At 44.9% G+C, this 23,308-nt stretch overlaps 1 protein-coding gene and 1 long non-coding RNA gene across 4 annotated transcripts in view; one reads left to right on the top strand and one right to left on the bottom strand.

Moving 5' to 3' along the window:
- Mapre2 (microtubule-associated protein, RP/EB family, member 2) overlaps positions 1-23,308 on the bottom strand; it is a 140,805-nt gene that overhangs the window by 97,852 nt on the left and 19,645 nt on the right. The window contains exon 1 of one of the 3 annotated variants that reach the window (NM_001101000.1): positions 178-327. The exons of the other annotated variants lie outside the window; for them this stretch is intronic. Within the exon in view, the coding sequence (NP_001094470.1) occupies positions 178-296 (119 nt within the window). The 5' untranslated portion in view covers positions 297-327. Of the gene's footprint in view, positions 1-177; positions 328-23,308 lie in introns of those variants that run through there. 3 annotated transcript variants of the gene reach the window in all.
- Positions 582-10,162, top strand: LOC120098207 (uncharacterized). The gene is made up of 3 exons (XR_005496301.2): positions 582-804; positions 3,219-3,301; positions 6,161-10,162. It is a non-coding gene; the product is annotated as an uncharacterized LOC120098207 (long non-coding RNA).

The following is a 23,308-nucleotide window of genomic DNA, read 5'->3' as shown; positions in this document are numbered from 1 at the left end:
ATGCAGGAAGATGGCATGCAGGAAAGAGATGGAGGAAGGACCCCTTGCAGGCAACAAACCTATCCACCCGCTAAAGCCTCCATGCTCACACTACCTACACGAGACCCTGCAACCAAGCAATCCCGGCCTCCGCGTTACGTAACGGGACAGACCGTCCGCAGCCTCCTGTGCCAGTACCTGTAGGACCGCTCCCCGCGCACTGTGTGCTTCCGGAAAGGAATGATAGTCCCGTTATCCTGGATGATGTCGTTGTTGTTCTCGCCATTTGGGGACAAGGTTTGGGTCGGCCCCGGCATTGGCGCTCTCCCGACTGAGGGAACACACGCGGAGGCTGACTGGGGCGGAGGGTTGTGTCTCCCCGCTGCTTGCTGCTCACCCTGCAGCCGCGCTCTGCTCCTGCTCCGCGCCCGGCCCCGCCCTCCAAAGGCTCCGCCCTCGAAAGCCACGCCCTCCCACGTCAGGGCGCCCGCAGCAGCGGCTGTGACTGGTCACGTGGCCGCCTGTCGCCATAGCAACCCTCTAACTCGTCAGATTGCCTAGGTTCACGCAGAGCGGCGCAGCACGAGCGCCCCGGGCTGCAGGCTGCAGAGCAAGGGGCTGGCCGGCATCTGGCATGGACCCGCCCTGCACCCGTACGCGAATGGCTCTTCCTCTAGCTGCTTCCTCTTGGACCAGGCTGTCCCTGCAGCTGTACACACAAAAGGACCCATACCCAGGTCTGGGGAAGCTCCAAGGCCCCGACAGGAAACGTGGTCAGGTTGCACGACAAACCCACAAAGACCTGGTGGCTAGCTTCTAGAAAAGGTGGGGGACTAAAAGGGGTTAAGTTTTCCCGCGTCCTCTACTCTCCAAAGCAGCTGCCTCCTGCCTAAAAGGAGCAGAAAAATGAAACCCGTGAGGAAGCAGCATCTTCTGAGACCATACTGTGAGGACGACCGTTGCAAATTAAATGACTCTGTGCAAAAGAATTCCCCAAGAGGGCTTAAAAATTATCTATGTAACCACCAGTTTACAGTATTACCATTGCAGGAGACCCTTTTTTGTCTTTTTTAAAGCAGGCTCTTGGTCGGTCTAAGCTGGTCTTGAACATGTGATCACCTTGCTCAAACTCCCAAGTGCTCGCATTATATTTGCCACAAAGCTCAGCTGCCATTTAATTCTTTTTTTTTTTTTTTTTTTGGTTCTTTTTTTTTTTGGAGCTGGGGACCGAACCCAGGGCCTTGCGCTTCCTAGGCAAGCGCTCTACCACTGAGCTAAATCCCCAACCCCCATTTAATTCTTTAACCTGCCCTCTGACTCATATCAGTGATTCTGTCTTGTATTGCCATGCGAATTAAACAAGTGACCACCGCATTTAACACTGGGAAGCCCAACTTTCCAGTGCAATTGCTGCTTGCAAATAATTTGCCTGTAAGTCAGGGACTATTGTCCCCAATTTAAAACTCAGTAAACCAGAGAAGTTCACACAGGAAATGGTAAAGCCAGGCTTGCAAAGATGTGTTATTTTTAACCAGTGTGACCACACACTATGATCTCTGGTGTTACAAACCTAGGTAAGAAGTGGGTATTTCAGGTACGTGTCCAAAACATTGTGATGAGATGGCTGTGTACAGAATTAAGTACTACACAAAGCCCGAGGATCCAGTAAATAGACTCCAAACAGCCCCTGCATGGGGCCAGTATGTTTTCTTCCAGACAGAAGAGGGTCTAAAGGATTCTCTACTCATGAGAACATCCGCCTCTCCCATAGGAGAGAGGAAGAAACATTGGGGGTGTAAAGGTACCACACGAATGATGATAAGTTGCAAATACTGGTCAGCTATGGCTGCATTCCACCATTGGCCACTACACAGCCTGTCGGCTTCCCCATTTTGTGATACAGATATTAATAACAAAAATTCTGTCATTCCTGAAAATTCAACAGCATGTGTCCCCGCTTATAAGTTATTTCTGTGTCAAGCTTCTGGGATTGGAATCAAATGTTTCACAGCCCAGATGGTAATGATAATCTCAAGCAAGTCCCTCCCCATTTCCTTTTTATTTCATACTCCATTTTGGCCAGTTATTTTAATAATTTTATTTTTCTGCTTGTTCAGTTACTTCCACAGGGCAGAAACGGGTCCCTTCATCTGAATCCCTCTTATGACAGCTGTGTTTCTCATCCAGTCAGGATTCAGTTCTGACCCGAGGCTCACTAAGGTCCATGAGGAGATGCTTAAGCACAAGAAGCACACCAAGTCTCATTTGCATCCAGCAACTAGCTAAGGGGCCTGGCCATTCACACTTCTCTTCTGCTATTTCCGTTACTTGACCCACTTGTCCATTTCTCTGACTCGTTTCCTTTCACAACCACTTTCCCTTTCCGGCAGTCAGTCTAAACTTGAAAGATACTATCTGCAGCTCAAACGTTCTGTTCTCCCACTGTGCTCTCTCAGTGGGGGGTTCTTTGATGAAGCTCACTTTTGCATGACCTCATATTTAAATATGCTAGACATGATTGGTGCTATGGTGAGGACTAACTTGGTCAAAATTTGAATGCACAGCCCATTAATTTAAGCTCCTTTCTATCAGTAATATGCAGAGTAAATGCTCCTACCCACCCACCCTGTCCAGTTGCTCAAGGAGGGGGACAGTGGCCACAAATTTACTTGGTAGGCTAAAAAACAGAGGGATAGTGAGCCCAGCAGGGGAGGGACTCTGAAGCTTTTGTAAATCTTCCTCTATGACTTCTCTGAGCCATGCTACTATAAAGGGACCCAGAGAGCTCCCGAGGCCAGCCACTACCCTCTAAGATACAGGGGTAACAGGGGTAATAATTTGAAAACATTAAACAGATGTGTTTTCATTCCTCTCCCCATAAATCAGGTTACCTGGCAGCTATTCTCCCATTTGGCCTTGGAGGAAAGAGGAAGGCAAATTCTACTTTGGGGAGAGGATGATACAGGCTTGGGAAATTGGTCCTAGGATTTCCACCAGCAGAGGTGGAAAGGGGCAATCTTTTCAGGGCCTGGTTGAATGTAGGAATGAAGGTTAAAACAAAACAGAAACAATAAACTAACCAACTGGTCTCTAGGTCTATGTCTCAGAAGAGAGACATCAAATAGGCTGAAGGTGCAGCCTAAACGTAGGGAACCTTCTTTGTTTCATTTCACACTGAAAAATCTAGGAAAGGGTTACCCTTGAAAGAATGTCTCACAAATTCTTTCCATCCCAAACAGAGGTGCAGCTTATCCCAGGGAAGACCTCCTTGCTCGATGAGATCCAGTCCTGCACTCCAGTGAAGAACTCTTTCTTTAACAAGGTATGCCCCATCATAGCCCTGGCATGGTGAAGTCTGATCAGTTGCCAGAAGAGAAGACGTTCTAGACGTTTCCATCTGCCCTCAAGGAAATAAGCAGGAGGTTGAGTGGTGGATGCTTCAGGGAGGATCCACCAGAATGCCCCCACATCAGACCAGAATGCCTCAGGAGGACTAGACATTGCAAACTGAAGGACTTCCATGGGATCCAGAGCCCCACCTCCCTCACCTCTTGGCTTTCTACAAGCCCTTCTCATCCATCCAGTCCCCCAGACAGCAGGGAAAGGATAGAGGCTCTGAACACTTGATCATTTGTCCAAGATACGGAGCTCAAAGGTGCCTAAACTGGAAGATGCTGCAGTACTCTGAGCTGGCAACTTTCTGGTTCCTTAGTGCCCATTTGGCTAAGGGAAGTCACACAGAAAGAAGGGGGTTGGGTGTCACATATGTACATCTGATTACAGGTGACAGTTTTGCTGTGCACCCAGAGGGATACCTAAAATTGCATGCAGACCATAGTCCTACATCTCTAGGTGCCTATGGGGTGGTGTGTGTATGTGTGTGTGTGTAGGGGGGGCATGAACCATTCCTCTCACCAAGCATCATATTAAAGTTGGAGCTCTGGACTCAGGCAGCTGTGGGTGCTAGACTTGGCTTGACTACTCACTGCTATGTAATCTTAATAACCTGTTTCATATCTTTAAGATCTTGATCCCTGATCTATAAAGCAGCTGTAATAATACTGGGGTTAAATTACACAATACCCTGAAAACATCTGCCATTGAGGCAGGCATAAACCAAGTGCTATTAGAAGTATTATTGCTTTTATTTTTATTTAACACAGTTTTCTTTCTTGTGTCCTAGCAGTTGATAAAACAATAGAGAAAAAAAAAGAAAAGCAAAGAAAAGAAAAACCCTCAGGCTCTGACCTCAAGACACTTCCAAGGCCGGGGGTAATGAACGGGTACAGCGTATTTACAGTACATCTGTTAAGATCCGTACCAAACTCACAGTTGAGTTTGGGATCGGGAAAGAGGGTCTGAGTTCTCTGGGCATCTGACATCTGTCTAGGATGAGTAACAGTAACCTCTTGGTCACTTCCCATGTGGCACTTCTCTTAGGGAAGGGCCCTCCACACTGTGGTGTTCACTGCGATGTTTGTAAGCAGTAGGCACTAATGAATACACTCATTCATTCATTCATTCATTCATTCAATGAATGTCTTAGGGCGGGAACAATTTGTTGGTGGTTGGTATCAGAATTTCTTGCCCATCAGGCGAGATGCTCATCCAGTAGGAGGTGCTGTCATAAAGAGGAATGGAGTAGAGAGACAGGATGGAGTAGTGAGGCTTTTACAGAGACAGGAAAGGCTGTACTTCTTGCAGAACACTGCACACTGTTTTGTAAAAAGGAAAGCAGAGTGCACAGTGGCAGGGCTAACAGGAGAAGGGGCTTATGGCCATGCTAAGAGCTTGGTGTAGAGCTGACCTACACGCAGGAGGTATAGAAAGGGCCACTAAGGATGAACTCTGCATACCACGTTGCGATGAGGGTAGCATATGATGCTATACTGAAGAAGACTGAAACCAGCCCTCTCACCTAAGCCAAACAAACCCCGAACAAGGAAGACTTAAACCAACAGACCACAGGACTAGAAAAGAAAGCATTCATTTGAATATTAAAAAATATAAACCAGCATTTGGTAAGTAAAGTAGATATGGGCCAGGTGATGGGTTTGAGTTAAGGGTAGGTAGTGAAGGAGGCAGAAACATCTCAGATGGATCTACTTGGTGACCAAGTGGATAATAATATAATTTAGCAAGCTTAGGAATACAGATCAAACAGTTCTTTTGAAAGAAAGTTTTTTGAAATGTGTTTTAGTCATGGAGAAAAACCTACAGGGGCTTCATACACAATGGACAGTTCTTCAATATTTGTTGAATATGGGTGGGTCTTCTTAGCAGATGTGTGTTATGTGGATATACACTAATTTGTGGGATAACGGTCCCCTGAGCAATTCATGGATCTGCATCCCCCATTCTCTCACCCAGGAAGCAAGGTAAGGCTGTAAAGGCTGAGTGATGAAAAGCAAAGTGTGCACAAGGAGTCTGCCTAGGGCTCCAGGCCCCAGGAAAGAGTCTTCCCAGGAAGAGACAGGGCTCTAGGGCCAAATATCATCAAAGGCTGGATCAGATAAGAACTGAGAGAGAAGCATTTACTCAAGAACCAAGAGAGAAGCATTTACTCAGTTTGATAAGTTCTCAAGATATTTTGAAGGGGTAGATTTCAGATCAGACCTGCCAGTGATTGCTGAAAGAAAGAAAGGCATCTTCCAAGGAGAATGAAATCTGCAGTTCTTGCCGAGGACATGAGTTTTCCAACTAAACCAGGATAGGAAAGGAAAGGTAGTACATAGAGTCAATAGCTAGTGGGGCCCTATGAGCATTCGCCCTAAAATACTCCTTGCCATCTTGGACCAATGCAGTAATTGATGAGTATGCCTTATATACCACACACAGCTGGACTGACACCCCTCCTCAACTCTAATGGAGTGAGTGCACACACACACACACACACACGAGCAAAAACAACGAACAAGTAAAACTGGAGGTATTTAAATCTTATGTTTGGCAAGCAGGGTTTCTAGGGCATACCCAGAGGACAGAGAGTTAGAGGCAGGATAATAATAGCCAAAGTGGGGGGAAAACACCAACAGATTTCATCAACCAGACCCATGCAAAGACTGGATGAGACACAAGCTAAGGGTTCTCTCGGGATGTAGGACAAAGAGCATCAATAATTTCGTGTTATCTAAAACTCTTCTCTCTCTCTCTCTCCTCTTCTCTCTCTGTATTGCCTTAGATGTGAGGAATAACAAAACTGTCACAGCAGAGCCAAAATGGAATAGCAGAACTGCAGACAGCAGCTCATGGACCAGGACTGGGTGTGAATCTGACTCCATCCCAGAAGCTCCTTCTCCTCTTCAGGCCCTCACAGGTTAACGTGTTTATGGGCGCTCGTCTTCAACACTGTCAAAGGCATTCACAGCTGTCGCACCACCTCACGTGGGGGCTTCCCACTATCATTATCACCTCCACATACAGATGGATTCCAGTTGGCAGTCACCTCTGTTGCCCCAGGACAGGCCACTGCTCACACGCTTGTGCTCTATTGTATTTTTGAATGGGAAATGGGAGATTCTGTGTGTGACTTAAAATAGGCTGCACAGCCACATTGCATCAGTGAATAAAACGCACAGTCTGTCAGCCAGTGGTGCTGTCCCTGACATCACACCAGGGATGTAGAAATGAATTTGGATTTCATCAGGGCTTCCTCTGGGCCTGATAAGGACTTTTGTGATACAGGTGTGCCTCTGGCTTTAGATAATGCACGTTATTAATCCAAACTGATAAATGTTCTCTCTGGGATTCAGAAGGTCTCTTCAGAACTAACCTACAAGGGTTTGCTCCTCCAGTATTGGAGTTCTGTTTTCTTCTTTTTTGCTGGACACAGGATCTCTTTGAGTAGCTCTAGCTGTCCTGGAACTCACTATGTAGACTGGGCTGGATTCGAATTCACAGAGATCCGCCTGCCTTTGCCTAACAAGTGCTGGAGTGCTGGCTTACTTCTCTCTTGGACCAAACTCTGGGTCCTCTGGAAGAGCAACAAGTACTCTTTTTTTTTTTTTTTAATTAACTTGAGTATTTCTTATATACATTTCAAGTGTTATTCCCTTTCCCAGTTTCCGGGCAAACATCCCCCTCCACCCTCCCCTTCCTTATGGGTGTTCCCCTCCCAACCCTCCCCTCATTGCCGCCCTCCCCCCATAGTCTAGTTCACTGGGGGTTCAGTCTTAGCAGGACCCAGGGCTTCCCCTTCCACTGGTGCTCTTACTAGGATATTCATTGCTACCTATGGGGTCAGAGTCCAGGGTCAGTCCATGTATAGTCTTTAGGTAGTGGCTTAGTCCCTGGAAGCTCTGGTTGCTTGACATTGTTGTACTTTTGGGGTCTCGAGCCCCTTCAAGCTCTTCCAGTTCTTTCTCTGATTCCTTCAACGGGGGACCTATTCTCAGTTCAGTGGTTTGCTGCTGGCATTCGCCTCTGTATTTGCTGTATTCTGGCTGTGTCTCTCAGGAGCGATCTACATCCAGCTCCTGTCGGTCTGCACTTCTTTGCTTCATCCATCTTGTCTAATTGGGTGGCTGTATATGTATGGGCCACATGTGGGGCAGGCTCTGAATGGGTGTTCCTTCAGTCTCGCAACAAGTACTCTTAACACCAGAGTAATCTCTCCAGCCCCCTAATACTGACTCTTTTGAGATCATCTGCCTTTGAATATTGTAGATGTGTTCAGAAGGCAGGGGCTGGCAGGTCTCTTAGTATGCCAGCAAAATAATAAGATTTGCATGATGCTAAAACATAGACTAGTCAGTCCACCATATACGGTAAGAGTTCTATGTTGAGCTTTATCTAATTTACTTTTCCTTAAATTTTTAAGAGCTTAGGTTTTGTTTTTCGGAATAATTTACAGAACACGGTGTGGATGGAATTTTAAAACACTCACAGAACATTACGATTTTTGCAGTCATTCAATCAGATCTGCAATGTCAGGTTCCAGTCCATTAAATAAAATGTGTTTTTGAACTATAGCATCTGGTTAAATCTCAGAGTGTTAAACACATTTTTTTCCCAGAGAAATACAGAGTAATAAACATAATGAAAATTTTATTATCACATGAATACAGAAAATCGAGCAGCCATGCTTGCAGAGACCAAGGAAGCCCCACTGTGGTGGCAATGCTTTGCCTTAGGGCTTAACCTCTCTTTGGTGAGTATTGGCCGAGCACTAATTATATGCTAGGGCTAGTCAGGGCATTGGTGAAACACATTTACAGATCCGTTGCCCTCACAAACTGACAGGGAAGTGTAAGTGGGCACTCGGTGGGGGTGAACAGATAATGAACAGCATGCCAGATGTTGTATAGGGAAGAGTAACGCTGGGGGAAGGGGTACAGAAAAGGGGTGGTCTAATTTTCAATGGACCGGCCGGTGCAAGCATGGCTGTCAGGAGGACCTTCACCCTGCATCTTGGAAGGGAAGGCAATGAGCATGGATCCCAGCAAGGACAAAGGCTTTGAGGTGGGATGATGGACTAAGGAATAGGAGGAGAATCAGGTGTGTTTTCAGCAGAGTGCGCCTGCATGTGCAGTACAGAAAGCAGGGAGAGAGGGCTGTTAGAAACAAGGTCAGAAAGATCACAGGGAGGCAAGAATGTGCAGGGCTTTGAAAATTCGTTGTAAAAGCCTTTGGTTTAAAGCCAGCATTAGAAGCCATTCATATGTAGTAGTGTTAGCAGCGTGGGCACACATGTGGAATGCTCCCTAATTGTAGTAAGAATGGCACCTAATATTTCACTGCTTTTTATGGGCCAAATGTTATGCTTTACAAGGTGTCAGTATTTTAATCCTCAAAGACATGTCGAGGAAGGGGGCTATTTTAAGTCCCATCTGTCAAGGAGGTAAGTAGCTAGATGACTTTGTGAGATCTGCAGCCAGGATGTGGCCGAGCTGGGCATGAATGTGCCTGTCATGTGTTAAAGACAGGTAGGTATGTCATCTTTGGTTTGCCCAGCTCACCTTTCACTGGGGTCTGGTTAACCTGAGGAGAGGAATGCAGAATCCAGGTCAGGGAGGGGCCGGGGAGGAGCAAGACAGCAGAAGGGGGGGGGGGCGGCAAAAGAAGGCAGCTCAGCATCAAAGGAGTGTAGGAAGCAAGGGATGTAGGATGAGCCCCAAGCTGAGAGGTAGGATTGAGGTCAGAGGCGATGCCTTCTGGAAGGAGAGGAGACCATGGGCACTTTTTGCTATTTGTATTCAAAGCTAGAATCTGTTTTCATTCAACATTTTGTAATTCACCCATCCAGCCCCAGACATGGCTGTCTGAATGCTTCCACTGAAATGTGTCTGTGCCTGAATTTATGAAATTCCTTCTATTTCCTTCCCATGCTTTATTTCCATGCTAAAGTGGGAACATGTCCTCATGGCATGAGTGGATGGGACATCTTAAAAGGGGTAGGAGGCATGCAGGGCTCAGTTCGATAGGGAGAGAAGAGAGTCTAAGTACCTCTAACAAGTCAGTAACCTTCCAGAAGATTCCAGGGCTTTCAAGAGAAGATTTCCTCAGGGGTTCTCAAATGCCAGTCAACCCATTGAGCTTTAGTAGCTGAATCTGACACTGCAAAGCTGAAACCATGCAAAGGGACTCCTTACTGCAGCCTCAAAGCCAGAGAGGGGTAACAGTTGCTCTACCAAGTACCAGGTGGCCCTAGACTTCCAGAGTCACTCAGAGCCCAGCCACAGAACGAGAGCAGGAGAGAGGGTCTTTATGAGCCTGGGGGCTCCTCTGTCAAGCCTGGTGTGTACCACTGCAGAGATGTGATTCTGGAATGCCTCCCCTACAGTGTGTCAAGGGAACAAGAGGCCAGCAGCTGGAAAACAAGTAATGGGAGAGGAATCCCCAATTTCTGACCTCATCCAAATGAAATCTGCAAAGAGAAAATTAAAGCAGCTTACTTCATTATGGAAAAGAAAAAAGAAAAGAAAAAAAATACAACTGGAAATTATGAACTAAGACTAAATTTCCACCAGAAATGTTTTAATTAGGATTCACAGTTTGTTTCATCAGAAATGGCTTTAATTAGAACTTAGAGAACCCAGTACCTTCGAGTTCTTAATCTGTATGGGCTCAGCATCTACAGAACACCGGCATGAACTGTGAACTTGGATGGGAGGGTCCCTCCCAGAGAGGGTAGCACACGCACACACTGTGGGCCACCTTCAAGCAGCTTCCACTTAATTTCTATCTAAAGGAGTCAGACCTAGACATCTGAAGGGATCTCAGTCTTTTAACTTAAAAATTTTGTTTTCTTTTATTCTGTGTAGCTGAGTGTTTGGCCTGTATGATTTACTACACGACATCTGCTTGTCTGGTGCCGGAGAGGTCAAAAGAGGGCGCCAGATTCACTGCAACTGGAGTTACAGTGGTTATGAGCCACCATACATGTGCTAGAAACAGAGCCCATGTCCTTTGGAAGAGCAGCCATTGCTCTTAACCACTGAGCCATCTCTCTAGCTCAGGATCTCAGTCTTACTCAGTCTTAGCTGACAGATCCACAACCGATTCTCAGAATTAACTCTGTTCTCCAGCCATCTTCTCAGTACCCTTCAGGCTAAGTTCTAGCCTGTCGAGAGTCCTCCCATCAGCGTTCAAGGACACAACAGAATCAGTACAAATGAGAAATGGACCTGTGTGTGAAGAGGCAGTAATATTATCGCTGCGCTCTTCTGGGAAATAAAGTTCTTCTAATCTGGTGGTTTAGCAGAGTTTGGCTGTGAGAGTTGGTTCAGTGATAGGCCTATGGGGCAAGAGGTATAGAGCTGCAGTGTGTGTGTGTGTGTGTGTGTGTGTGTGTGTGTGTGTGTGTGTGTGTGTGTGTGTGCGTGTGTGTATGTGTGTTATTCTTTATTAATGACAGCACTTCAGAATTTAAAAACAGTGTAAATCATATGTCTCTCACATGGAAAGAATAGCAAAGTAGAAAGGATTCATGGTTGGGTTTCGGGTTTACATTTGAATTTAAGTGCTGGTGCTTACAAGTGAGATAACTCTGGCCAGATTATTTAACTTCCCCTTAGTATCTTCATTCATAAAATAAGATTTCTAATAAAACATGTTGACATATAAACTTAGGTTTTACGTTAGCCCCTGTGTTCATAACTTTTTTTTTGATCACTTGTCCCTTCAAAAGATTGAATTTATTTCTTATCTCCTTGAATATGGAAGGGCATTACACAGTTTTAATCAATTTGGTAGATATAATTCCAACCTATGCCTGGCCTACGCCAAGACCTGGTGGTAGCTTTTGCTTCAGTATCTTGGCTGTCACCTCACAGGCTACTTTGCACCCCTCCTCCTGCAGCTCCTGAGTCTGGAGAGTTTCTTTCTTCTCAGTGAAACTCCCTGTCACCTCTATATCCCTTCTCTCCTTTTTAAGACATTTTCAGCGGTCTCCTGTTACTTCAAGATGATCTTTCCAAATCTTAACTTAGTAATTCTGGCCCTAAGTAACCTACCTTAAATTTTATTCCTGCCCAACTATGTAAAATGAAAGTGACATTCCACGTGGTGGCTTTTGGATGTGAAGCATTAGTCGGATCTATTTCTGGGTATCAACAGCATCTTTTTGTTAGAAATTTAGTTGTACCTAAGTTAGAACACCTAGACTAGGCCTTTCTATAAGGCATAGACCCCTCAGCATAACAATTGAGGCCTAAGTGATAGGGAACAGGCACAAGGGCAGTCTAGAAATCATGGTACATCATTTCCACAACACCTGATCCAGGCAGCCAGGAAGGCCCACTTGGATCTAAGAGGAAAGTCTTCGATACCTTCCGTAGGATGGATGCCATTCTCCTACAGTAAGAGAAGCATGGGTTGAAGGAGACTCTGGTGGCCATCTTTGGAAAGAGCATTCTGACAGATTACACACACTGACTTGTTTCTCAATTTCTATGTCCACAGCACAAAGGACTGTTAAAGCAGAAATATCAAAGAAGAAAAGAAATCAAGCACTTGAGGACTTGTTCTGGGACTGATGTATAAGTTCAAGCCAGACAGTATAACCTGTGGAAGGAAACACCGTCAGCCTCAAAAGTCTAACTTTCAAGTATCCAGAGTTTAAAATCATTAACATACTTTGAAAGCCACCCCACCCCCCCTCAGCATGACTGGTCAGAGACTGCTAATTGTGGTCATGTCCGTGAGGAGGCACCTGGCTCTGCCTCTCCTCCTCTCTAGCCGCTCCTCACAGGTCTGGAATTTAAGATCAGAGAGACACTATTTTCTGCTTACTGTCTGGATGCCAGAGCCCTGGGGGTTTGCTGAGCCATCTCAGCGTGGGGATGAGAGGGCCCAGGTTCAGGTGAAGGGCTGCAGGCAATGTTGGGTTTCCTGCAATGTTGCCAAAAGCTCTGGTGGTGAGGAGAGAAAAGTCAGCAGAAAACAGGCCTCTGCTGTCAAGGGGGAAATCATGGCTCTCCTGGCCTTTCCAGAGGCACCTTGCCCAAACATGGCCCGGTGCTACAGCCTCTGTACTCCTAACCAGTCTCACCTCCTACTTACTAAGACAGAGGGAAAAGCCCGAGTTAGCTGAGGAGTGCTGGTTTCTAATTAACAAGAATGCTATTTCCAGACCTGAGCCGGACTCACAGCCAGTGCTGTTTTGATCCCTTGGGCCCTTTCTGCTCCCCTCACCTGTGTCTCTCTGAGTCACCACTGTGGCTGTTCCTTCGTGCCACCTTCCCTCTCCCACACCTCACAGGATACTTTGTACCCCCTCCTCCTGTAGCCCCTGAGTCTTTCTGGAGAACTGCTTCCTTTCTGCTCAGTGAAACTCCATGTCACCTCTACATCCCTCCCCTCCTTTTAAAGACCTCTTCAGCGGTCTGTCACTTCAAGATCATCTTTCCAAGTCTTAACTTAGTACTTCTGGCCCCAAGGACCCTACCTTAGAGTTTATTCCTGCCCAACTATGTAGGATAAAGAGCGGCGTTGCACTTGGTGGCCTCTGAATGCAGGGCAACAGTTAGATCTACTTTTGGGTATCATTGGCATTAGCAAAGGCTCTGTTTGAATCGCTCATCAGTGCTTGGGTAGAAATTGTTCTTCATTTCTCTGATGAGCCCTGTCTGTTAAGTACCATTTGCAAAGAACTTTTAGTTGGTTCATTAGGAGGCAAGGGAGAGGAAAGAAATTAGTCACACGAACTACAAGGACGTAGAGTAACAGAACATCAGCAGTTTCCTCCTGAGTGAGGAAGCGGGAACCTGGACTGTTCAGCCACCACAGCCTCATCTTTACAAATGCTTTGACTATAATCAGATTATATTATTAAAGGCAGAATCACGATGTTTTTCAGCAGCTTCAAACAGCTTTAAAATCCACAGGGAACTATCGATCGGGAGAAATGAGGACTCAAAACGTTGCTATTTCCTGCTGATGGCTAGAACACTTAAGAGTTCCACAGAGAGTGAGTGCCGAGGCTAGATGACAAGTTGAACAAAAAACAAGACAAGTTGCCTTGGCCCGTCACTTTGGACGAACAGAACAGCAGCCTCACATTCTGCACGCAATGCTCTCAACTCTGGGTGAGCAGCGGCTGCAGAGCAGGCCCCGCCCACACTCGCTCCGCTTGAAGACTGCAGGCCCCGCCCACACTCGCTCCACTTGAAGACTGTTGCTGAGGTTTGGACAGGGTGCGGTGGAGGGCAGCCAACCAACTCCACAGTGGTTATGAAACAGCTGCAGATCCGTGCTTATGTCATGCCCTGCACAAATACTCCACAGAGAACACATTCCGACTACGAGAAGAAATACAGCTTTGCTAACAATGCCAAGGTGAGAAGCGGAGCGTACCTAAAAAAATGTAAATGCAGTGTCCCTAAGACACACCACTTTTACTTTTCCCTCCTCCTCGTCCTCCTCCTCCTTTTTTGAGACAGGTTTCACGGCATAGCCCTAGCTGTCCTGGAACTCTTTCTGAAGACCAGACTGGCCCCAGACTCACAGAGATCTGCCTGTCTCTGCCTTCCGAGTGCTGGGATTAAGGGCGTGTCCCCCAGCACCACCCTGCTTCCCTTCCCTTCTTCCGAGTGAAGGAGTCATTTACTTCTGTCTTCTCATTCTGTCCCACTTCCATGTTTAAAACATGGAAGAAGACGTAACAATGAACCAAGCCCAAGAAACAGCCAGAGCCAGGGATGGAAGCATGTCTCTGCAATCCCAGGGAGGATGACGGACGAGGAGGGCTATCACAATTCTAGGCCAGCCTGTGCTCCAGGGAGATAGGGTACCGTTCCAAATCACAAGTCAATGCAAGCTACGTGACTGAGTGAAGTTCCAATGCTTTGTTACTGGAAGATTTTCACTAAAAAAAAAAAAAAAAAAACGATGCTCCAGTGGGCGTGGCACTTCTCTGTAACCATAGCATTCCAAAGAGTTAGGCAGGAGAGGTGTGAATTCAGGGACAGCCTGGCCTGCATAATGAGACTGTCTCCAAAACAAATATATTATTTAACATAATCTTTTTTTTTCTTTTCTTTTTTTTTTTTTTTTTTTTTTTTTTTTTCCGGAGCTGGGGACTGAACCCAGGGCCTTGTGCTTGCTAGGCAAGCGCTCTACCACTGAGCTAAATCCCCAACCCCTTTAACATAATCTTTACTGTGGCCTCCAGTAGACCTTTGATATGATATGACTGCTATGTTATCTAGTAGTGTAATATGTAACTTAAGGAAGACATATTTGGGTTATCACATTCCTGTCACAAACGTTTGCCCATGGTACAAATATTACCTAACAAAGTCTTTATTGTTTGTATTTTGATTTCCCAGTAATCCCAGTGAAATACTATTGGTAAAGAAGCTGCGAGATATCAGTGAATTAGAAGATAGGTCTATTATCTGTGGCATCCTTTTATCCACAGCTCTGACTCCAGGTCCTCCTGAGTAAGTCTGAAGATATCATGCACCTTTGTCTGTTCCCTCTTTAGAAAAGTATCCAGTTCAGAGATCTACCCAGCCAACTCTATCAATTTCTTTTCCAATGGCCTCTTGGTTTCTACCACTTTCACATTCCCCACAATGTAGACAAATGAAACATCCGAAAAGCCTGCACGCTCCCCTTCCTTCCAACCTGCTCCCCTGTGTAAGCACCTTTCCTCCGTGACTTGTAAAAGTAGCGTGCACAGGTTAAAACGTGATCGGAAACTTCTCTCATACTGCTTTTTACCCTGGACCCATTTTCAAGAACTCACAGGTTTTTAATTCTTTCTGTGCTTACTTGCTCTGTGGTTAAAACTGCCAGGTGGTGGCACATGGCTTTAATTCCAGCACTCAGAGGAGGCAGAGGCAGGCAGATCCCCAAGTGTGAGGACAAGTCAGCTTGGTCTAGAGTGAGTTCCAAGATGGCCAGGAGACACAGAGAAACCTTGTCTTGGAAACAAACAAACAAACAAACAACCAAACTGCCTCTCTAAAGTTTCACATACCATCTCTTCCTGTTTTCTCAAGCAGAGTCTCTATTTCTGCTGACATAAATTCAATATGTATCTACCACTTTTGCTTCTCTTTTCAATGTTATTGGTAGAATTACTTTTCATGTTTAAGTACTGCTAGTATGTATTCATTGTATCTAGCGCTGGACTTAGAACAGACAATTTCAGTTCACACATATCATGTACTGTGGCAACATTTAAAGCCCCTTCTTTCCTCCCTTTAGTCTCCTCTTCCCCCACTTGGTAGTTTTCGTGTCAAGTGCATGCATACATGTGTGTGTGTGTGTGTGTGTGTGTGTGTGTGTGTGTGTGTGTGCATGTGCGTGTGTGTATACATGCTCTTGCTTTATTGTGTGTGCATGTGTGTACTGTGTGAGTATGGCACTCATGAAGGCTAGAAAGATCAACAGATTTCCTGGAACTGAAGTTATAGGAAATTCTCAGCTACTTGATATGGGTTGTAGGAACTTAATTCCAGTCCTCTGCACGAGTGAAGTGCAAGTGTTCCTATCCCTTGAGACCTCTCCCCAGATCTGTGCTCTTTTTATTTACCCAGAAGTAAATGCAGTAGCTTTCCACCTTCTAGAACTTTGCCAATCACTGGTCCCCATCCATGTTCAAAACTATGATGGATTTGCTCCTGTTTCTACAGGATGATTTTGTTGTTTTGAGACAGGGTTTTGCTATGTAGCTGGTCTCAAGTTCATACTCCTTATGTCTCTTTGTCTTTATAGTGTGTACACCATGATGCCTGGCCCCATTATTTTTCAGTAACTACCTTAAATTTATTAACATGCATAAGCTATACCCACTAATGTGGATCCGTGTGGCCTTCCTATACATGCACCCAGTAGTTTGACCAGATCAAACCTATGGAAGCGCTACAGAAGGCAGAAACCTGTATTTGAATGGAACATTGTGGTATTGGCTTTGTTTTGGTCTTTTAAAGACAGGATCATACTGTAGCCGAGGCTGGCTTCAGACTTAGAGGGCTTGGCTTGCTGCTGCCTCCTGAGTGTTGGTATTACACATCGGAGGCACCGCACTGGGCTAACTACAGTGGGATCTGTTGGCTTTACCGGGGCACTTGCTTTTTGTTTGATATTTACCCCATGCCCTGAAATAAAAACTTTAGAAGTCTGGTGTTTGGGGTTCTACAGAGTTGGACCTGGCCTAGCTTCTCTCTGTCTCTTAGTCCTGCATTATTTACATGGTTTTCCAATCTTGTAAGATGACTAGAATGTCATTTCTCCTTGTTACCTGCCATTTTACAAAGGCAGCCTGAACTCAAAGTCTACCCGCAAAGATTTTTGTGACCATAATAAAGTAACCCGGTTCCCTAAGAGTTAAAAACAACCATTCGGCAAACGACTCCATTCTTTCTGCGAGTCACATCAATTTTCCCAACCACGATTTTCTTCTCTCCCTTTATGACAATGTAATCCAACATAATTTTTCTTAATAGGATTAAAGTGTAAATTAATGCTTTAAATCTGGCTATCTTAATACACAATGAAAACATCAACTTTTGAGGTCTTTTTTTTTTTTTAAATAAATCAATATCGCCAAATCTGGTAAGTTTTATTTTTTTTAATGTGTGGACTATGTTGCCTTAAGTAGGAACCCAAAGTGATTGGATAGTCTCTTTTCAAGATACCATTAGAAACATTTGTGGTTCCGCACTGGAAGTTCTAATGTCATTACAGATTGTTGTAAGCACTCAACTCATACTTTATGCAAACCGAGGGAAGCTCTTCTCTAGATCAAGTATGAAAGGGCATGCTAATAGTCCAGCCTATTTTATAAACCAAATGCTACATGGGTCTGAGATGTATCACTCCCCTGGAACAAAACTAACAGCAAAGACACCAGAATCTCATGAGACAATGCTAACAAGGACAGTCAGAGTCATAACAGAATACTAAGCCAGCATTCAAAGCAGGGTTTAGAATCCAGCTGGCTGACAGCAAGTCCCAACCACTGAGAATCAAGCCTTTCTCAGTTTGCTCACAAGGCTCTTTTTTAACATTTACGGTTTAAGTCCTCTAGAGCTTGGTTCTTAACCTGACAGTCTGTAAGTCTTTGGAAGTACAGTCTTAACAAAGACACACAGCTAATGTCAGAACACAGACAAATGCATGAATGTGCTCATTTGAAGCTGAGTGTTATACGAGGTAAGGGACGCTGACCGTCTATGTGATCTGCAGTACACACGCCAGGCAATCTGACCCTGAGCCTGTGTACAGACTGCAGCACACAGAAAGCATGTGTCAAGTACCCAGTGTCTGCAGAACGATTAGGATGTGTCATCTGTTACCTTGGAGAATATTACATCTGAAAACTAAAAATAAGGCATGTGAAGAGTTTCTAAAATCAGAGGTGATATCCAATCAGGAAGTCCATAGAATAATAAACATGGAATTTACAGGGGATGTGGGGACAGACAGGTCTGAACTTGCTCAGGGGTATCATATAACTATTTACACCTATACACTTACAATACAAATAAATGTTAATAAATGACGGTGTGTGATGCTATAAACTATGTTTGAAACTTTAAAACTACAGTCGTCAATGTGCACCACAGTTCACAAAACTGCTCATGATATAACAGAAAACAAATGTGTATAAGGTCTGACAATAGTCAAACAAGGATTGAAAGGAAAAGACAAACATACAATGGAGGCTAGAAGAAGGAGACAAAGAAGACAGTGGCTCAAAAGCTGTGATATACGACAGTGCCCGACACACAGGAGGGACAGCTCTAGAGCTGTGATGTATATGACAGGACCAGACACAGGGGTAGAGGGCTCTAGAGATGTACAGCTGAGTAGGTAGACATATGGGATGGGTGGCTCAACACAGGTCATGCACAATATCAGACACGTGCGATGGAAGCTCTAGAAATGTGATTTATAATAGGTGTCATGAATACAATTGTATGGTGTAGGAAGTCATGCTAAGTAGACTTTCATGCTATTTTGACAAAAGAGCAACAAATAACCAATTCTAAGATAATAGATGTATCTTTTAGAAAAAAAAACAAGAAAAAAATCCAAAACAACTATCATTAACTGGGTGTGGTGGCACATGCCTTTAACCCTAGCATTTGGGAGGCAGAGGCTGGCATAGCCCATATCTCTGTGAGTTTGAGGCCAGTCTGGTCTAAGAGTGAGTTCCAGGACACCCAGGGCTACATACAAAAATCCTGTCTCACAACCAACCAACCAACCAACCAACCAACCAACCAAAACCAACCTACCCAAAACCAACCAACCAACCAAAACCAACCAACCAATCAACCAACCAATTAACCAACCAAAACCAACCTACCCAAAACCAACCAACCAACCAACCAATCAACCAACCAACCAATCAACCAACCAACCAATCAACCAACCAAAACCAACCTCCCCAAAACCAACCAACCAACCAACCAAAACCAACCAACAAACCAACCAATCAACCAAAACCAACCAACCAACCAACCAATCAACCAATCAAACAAAAGCAACCAACCAACCAACCAATCAACCAACCAAAACCAACCTCCCCCAAACCAACCAACCAACCAAAAACCTACCACCAAAACCAAAAAACCCAACTCATCATTATTTTATTTTAGTGTGTGTTTTGCATATATGTGTACACACACACACACACACACACACACACACACACACATACACACACACATATCCAAAGCATCACAAACACCAAACATCTCTGGTGTCCCTGGAAGAGAGGAAAGAGTGTCAGACCCCTTGGAACTGGAGTTACAGAGTTATGGGCTGCCATGTGGGTGGTGGGAACAGAACCCAGGTCCTCCGGAAGAGCAGCCAGTGCTTTTAACCTCTGAGCCATCTCCCTAGCCCTCCATTTCCATATTATCTTTATTAGTGAACATTTTGAAAGTGCTATAAAAGTAGAAGAAAATACTCCTATGTAAGAGACACTGGGAAGGCACATGGGAACCAGCAGATCCCTTCTGACACTCCATTAAATGATTACAGATGATACCATATATTTATTATAATATATAAGTACATATAAGCAGCTAAATATAAATTAAGGTGATGAATATGTCTGTTTCTTGAGTAGTCTTAATGAAACGATAAGTTGTGCATCTACTATTCCGGCAAAGAAGAGCTGACGAGTGGTAGAGAAAGGTGGGAGAACAGGAGGCAGAGGAGATGGGGGGAGAGGAGGCAGATCAGAGGACAGCGTCGTACTGAGGACACTGCACCGCCTGCCTGTATATTTAGAGATAACGAGGTGTGGACCCCTCTCCGCTTGGGCTCTGGTCGAGGTTTGAATAGGATGTACTGCATAAACGACCAGTCTTCAACAGCAAAGTCACTAACCTATAAGCTCAGTTTCCATACTTAAAAGGTATTTAAAAGTTTCATATAGCATATATAAGGGTTAATGAAACAACGGGACAGCATAGATAACAGGATGCTGGGACACAGTAGGCATCAAATGAAATTTGTTCTTCTATGTTCTGTCCTTTGTATAAAAGACTCTGGTATTTGGGCAGAAATGAAGACGTGCCCACTGTGGCTACTGGTTCTCAGATCTGTCTCTATCCCGGACACTCCTTTTTATACCAGCAGAATTCCTTTGCTACTAGTCTCTTGCTCATGGTAGAGCCAGGCCAGACTTGTGCGACCATCAGTCTGGACTGAGCTTCCTTGGTTGGCACATTTTGAATCCACATTCAAAATCCCCATTCTATCTGTGCTTATTTCTGTGTTCGGGGAGGGAGCTTAGTCAGTAAGATTCTTGTTGCAGAAATGTAAGGACCTGAGTGTGATCCCTAGAACCCACCTAAAGCATTGTGGCGGTGTATGCTTAGGATTTCAGTTCTTGGAGACAGGCGGATCCCTGGGTTCTGACTAGCCAGCTTAGCCTAGGCAGGTGATTAAGTGAGATAATACGTCAAAACAAAGAGAAATCACACACACACACACACACACACACACACACACACACACACAGAAAAACTAAAATACAAGAAAGCAAACAATACCGCCAACAGTGACCTAATAAAACAAGCAGTTACTAAAAGATGAACTACATACATGTGTATTTCAAACATTTAACTGTGGCTGGCCTACAGCTTCAGAGGTTTAGTCCATAGGCGGATAAACATATGAAAAGCACTTTCAACATCACTAGCCATCAGAGAAATGCAAATGCAACTACATGGAGGTTCCATCTCACCCAGTCAGGATGCCCAGTCACTAACATCACCGATAGCAAACGCTGCTGCTGAGGAGCGGACCTCGGGAACCCTTACACAGTGCTGGTTGGATGGTAAACTAGTGTAGCTGCTACTGTGCACGCCAGCTGAAGGCTGCTCAAACTTAAACCTTAAACCTACCATAGGACGGCGTTGTTCTTACTCCTGGACATCTGCATGGAGATTCAAGGCCACAGAGCACAGGGATGGCTGCACCCCGGTGCTTACTGCAACAGAGTCCACTACAGGGGACCAAACCAGTTGTTCAGTCACAGCAGAACTGAGAAAGGAGATGTGGTTTATACACACAGTGGAGTTCTTTTAGCCGTAAAGAAAGACAAGGCTATGGAGTTTGCAGGAAAATAAATGAGGCTAGAGGTAATCATATTAAGCAAATTAGGTCTATTGCCCCAAACCAAATGCCATGTTTTTCTATCACTGGTGCTTCCTAGATTTTATATGGCCACATTGAATCATTTATGTGTGCCTGACATAAAAACAGAAATGAAACTTAAGGGAACAAAACGGAGCAACAGGAGAGATGGGAGACGGGGGGTGGGGTGGGGGTGGGGTGGGGTGCAGCAGGAGAGTGTGCATGTGTGTAGGGCTATGCCTGCAACTGGGGGTCATAGGCAACCTTAGATAATGTTCCTCAGGCAGCAGGAGGGCGTGCATGTGTGTAGGGCTATGTCTGCAACTGGGGGTCATAGGTCAACTTTAGAAAGTATTCCTCAGAAGCTCTCCATCGTCTGTCCATCTTCCAGACAGGGTCTCTCATTGACTAGAGCTTGCCAAGTCGACTAGGCTGACTGTGAATCCTAGGGACCCACCTGTCCCTGCCTTCCCAGTACTGGGATGATGGGTGTGCATCACCACACTTAATTTTTAAAAAGAGGTTGATGAGCTTTTTTTTTAATTAAAAAAACCATTTATTTTATTTTGTGTATGAGCATTTTGCCTGTTTGTATGTTTGAGCACTGAATGTGTGTGTGCCTGGTGTCTGCAGTCAGAAGGGGGCATTGGAACTCTTGGAATTCCAATTAGTGGACGTTGGGAACCAAACCTGGATTCTCTGCAAGATCAACAACTACTCTTAACTGCTGAGTCATCACCGCTGCCCACGTCTGCTTTTTTTTAACTTGGGTCTGGGGTCAAGCTCAAGTCCTCATGCTTGCACAAGCTATTCCTGAACAAGCTATCTCCATAACTCACTTGTACGAAAATAAAGTGCATTTAAGAAAAAGTGTTTGTCCCATAGCTCCAGTTAGAAGGTTTATAAAGAGATGTAGTCCACTTAGATAATGGTTCCCCTTTTCCTATATTACCTCTTCTGCCATGCCAGTTAGGGATGTCGGCTGATGATGAGACTTACCATCAATAGAGACATTCTATAGGCAAATAGGCTAGTTGGTTCATACATAGGGCCCAGATTATCAGGATTATCCCAGACAAACCAGCAGATGGGCTCCCACCAGAGGGGCCAATGACAGAGGATTCATTTCCACAAGGATCCCTGCATCTTTGCAGCAATGGCGTCCTATGGCTACAGGGGAAGTTGAGTAGGCTTCTCTTCTTGGTCTATACCTGCCTTTTTACTCTTTGATTCTTCTCTGCCCTGAAGTCTGCTCTGGGCCCTAGGATAACAACAGACAGAGTCCAGGGGTCTGCTTGACTACAGTGAACAGGAAGGCTTGGCTTGTACCCGCTGGTAACCTTAACCATCCCAAGCCAATACAAATGACAATTCCGTATGTGCACATTTCTCTTGCTTTCATATCAAGGTGACTTGCTAACAAGTATCCATAGGGGAGGAGCTTCAGGGTTCTTTTCTCTTAACGATATCTGTCACCCCTAGCATTTCTCACAATAACAGGTGAAAGCCATCGTGCCACACCCACAGATTGGAGACTTGAAAGTGCACCAACGCCTTCTGGGAGAATTATTAACAAAACCGAGACTTTAACACCTTCTAGAGAACTGTTTGAGGACTAGGTTTCTAATTTTAGCATTCCAGAGGTTAAGACAAAAGGGGGAAAACAAAATATACAATCGCACACACATCTTTCTATACATTTTTAAAAAAATTGATAGAGGAAAACATTTTTGATGAAATCTAGGACCTGATGCTTCCTGAGACCCGTCCCCACATGAACAATTACAGCGCAGAGCTTTGAAAGCTCTCTGAATGGCTTTCCAAATATTGCCATCTGGTGGAATTTTAGTTAATTGTTCTTTTGTTCTAGGGGAGCCCCTGGCGGTACACTTTGAAGGCATTATCAGGCAGAGATTTAGGGTACCCATGGGAAACAGCTAAAGATCAAAATGATCCTGTCTCAGACAAACTAGAAACTGTAAACACAGAGGGGCTCTCAGGGGCTTTGCCATTGTCCTGATACGTGTATTTATCTCATGATCCTCTCTTCTTCTCTCCCTCCCCTTCTCTTTCTTCCTCTTGTTCCCTCTCTTTCTGCTTCCTTCCTCCCCTAAGGTTCACCTTGTATTCTTAACAATAAAAAATAACACTCCATTTATTTAAAAATAACTAGAAATGTCTCAGGATTATTTTGACCATATCTTGATATTTCTTCCTCCAACGACCACTAATACGATCTCGCGAATTAAACTTTAATTGGCTTGCCCATGTTTCAGAGGAC

Source organism: Rattus norvegicus, chromosome 18, assembly GCF_036323735.1.
Source record: "Rattus norvegicus strain BN/NHsdMcwi chromosome 18, GRCr8, whole genome shotgun sequence".
NCBI classification, from domain to species: Eukaryota; Metazoa; Chordata; class Mammalia; order Rodentia; family Muridae; genus Rattus; species Rattus norvegicus.
The sequence above is the reverse complement of the archived record's forward strand: the minus strand, read 5'-3'. Positions and strand labels throughout refer to the sequence as shown.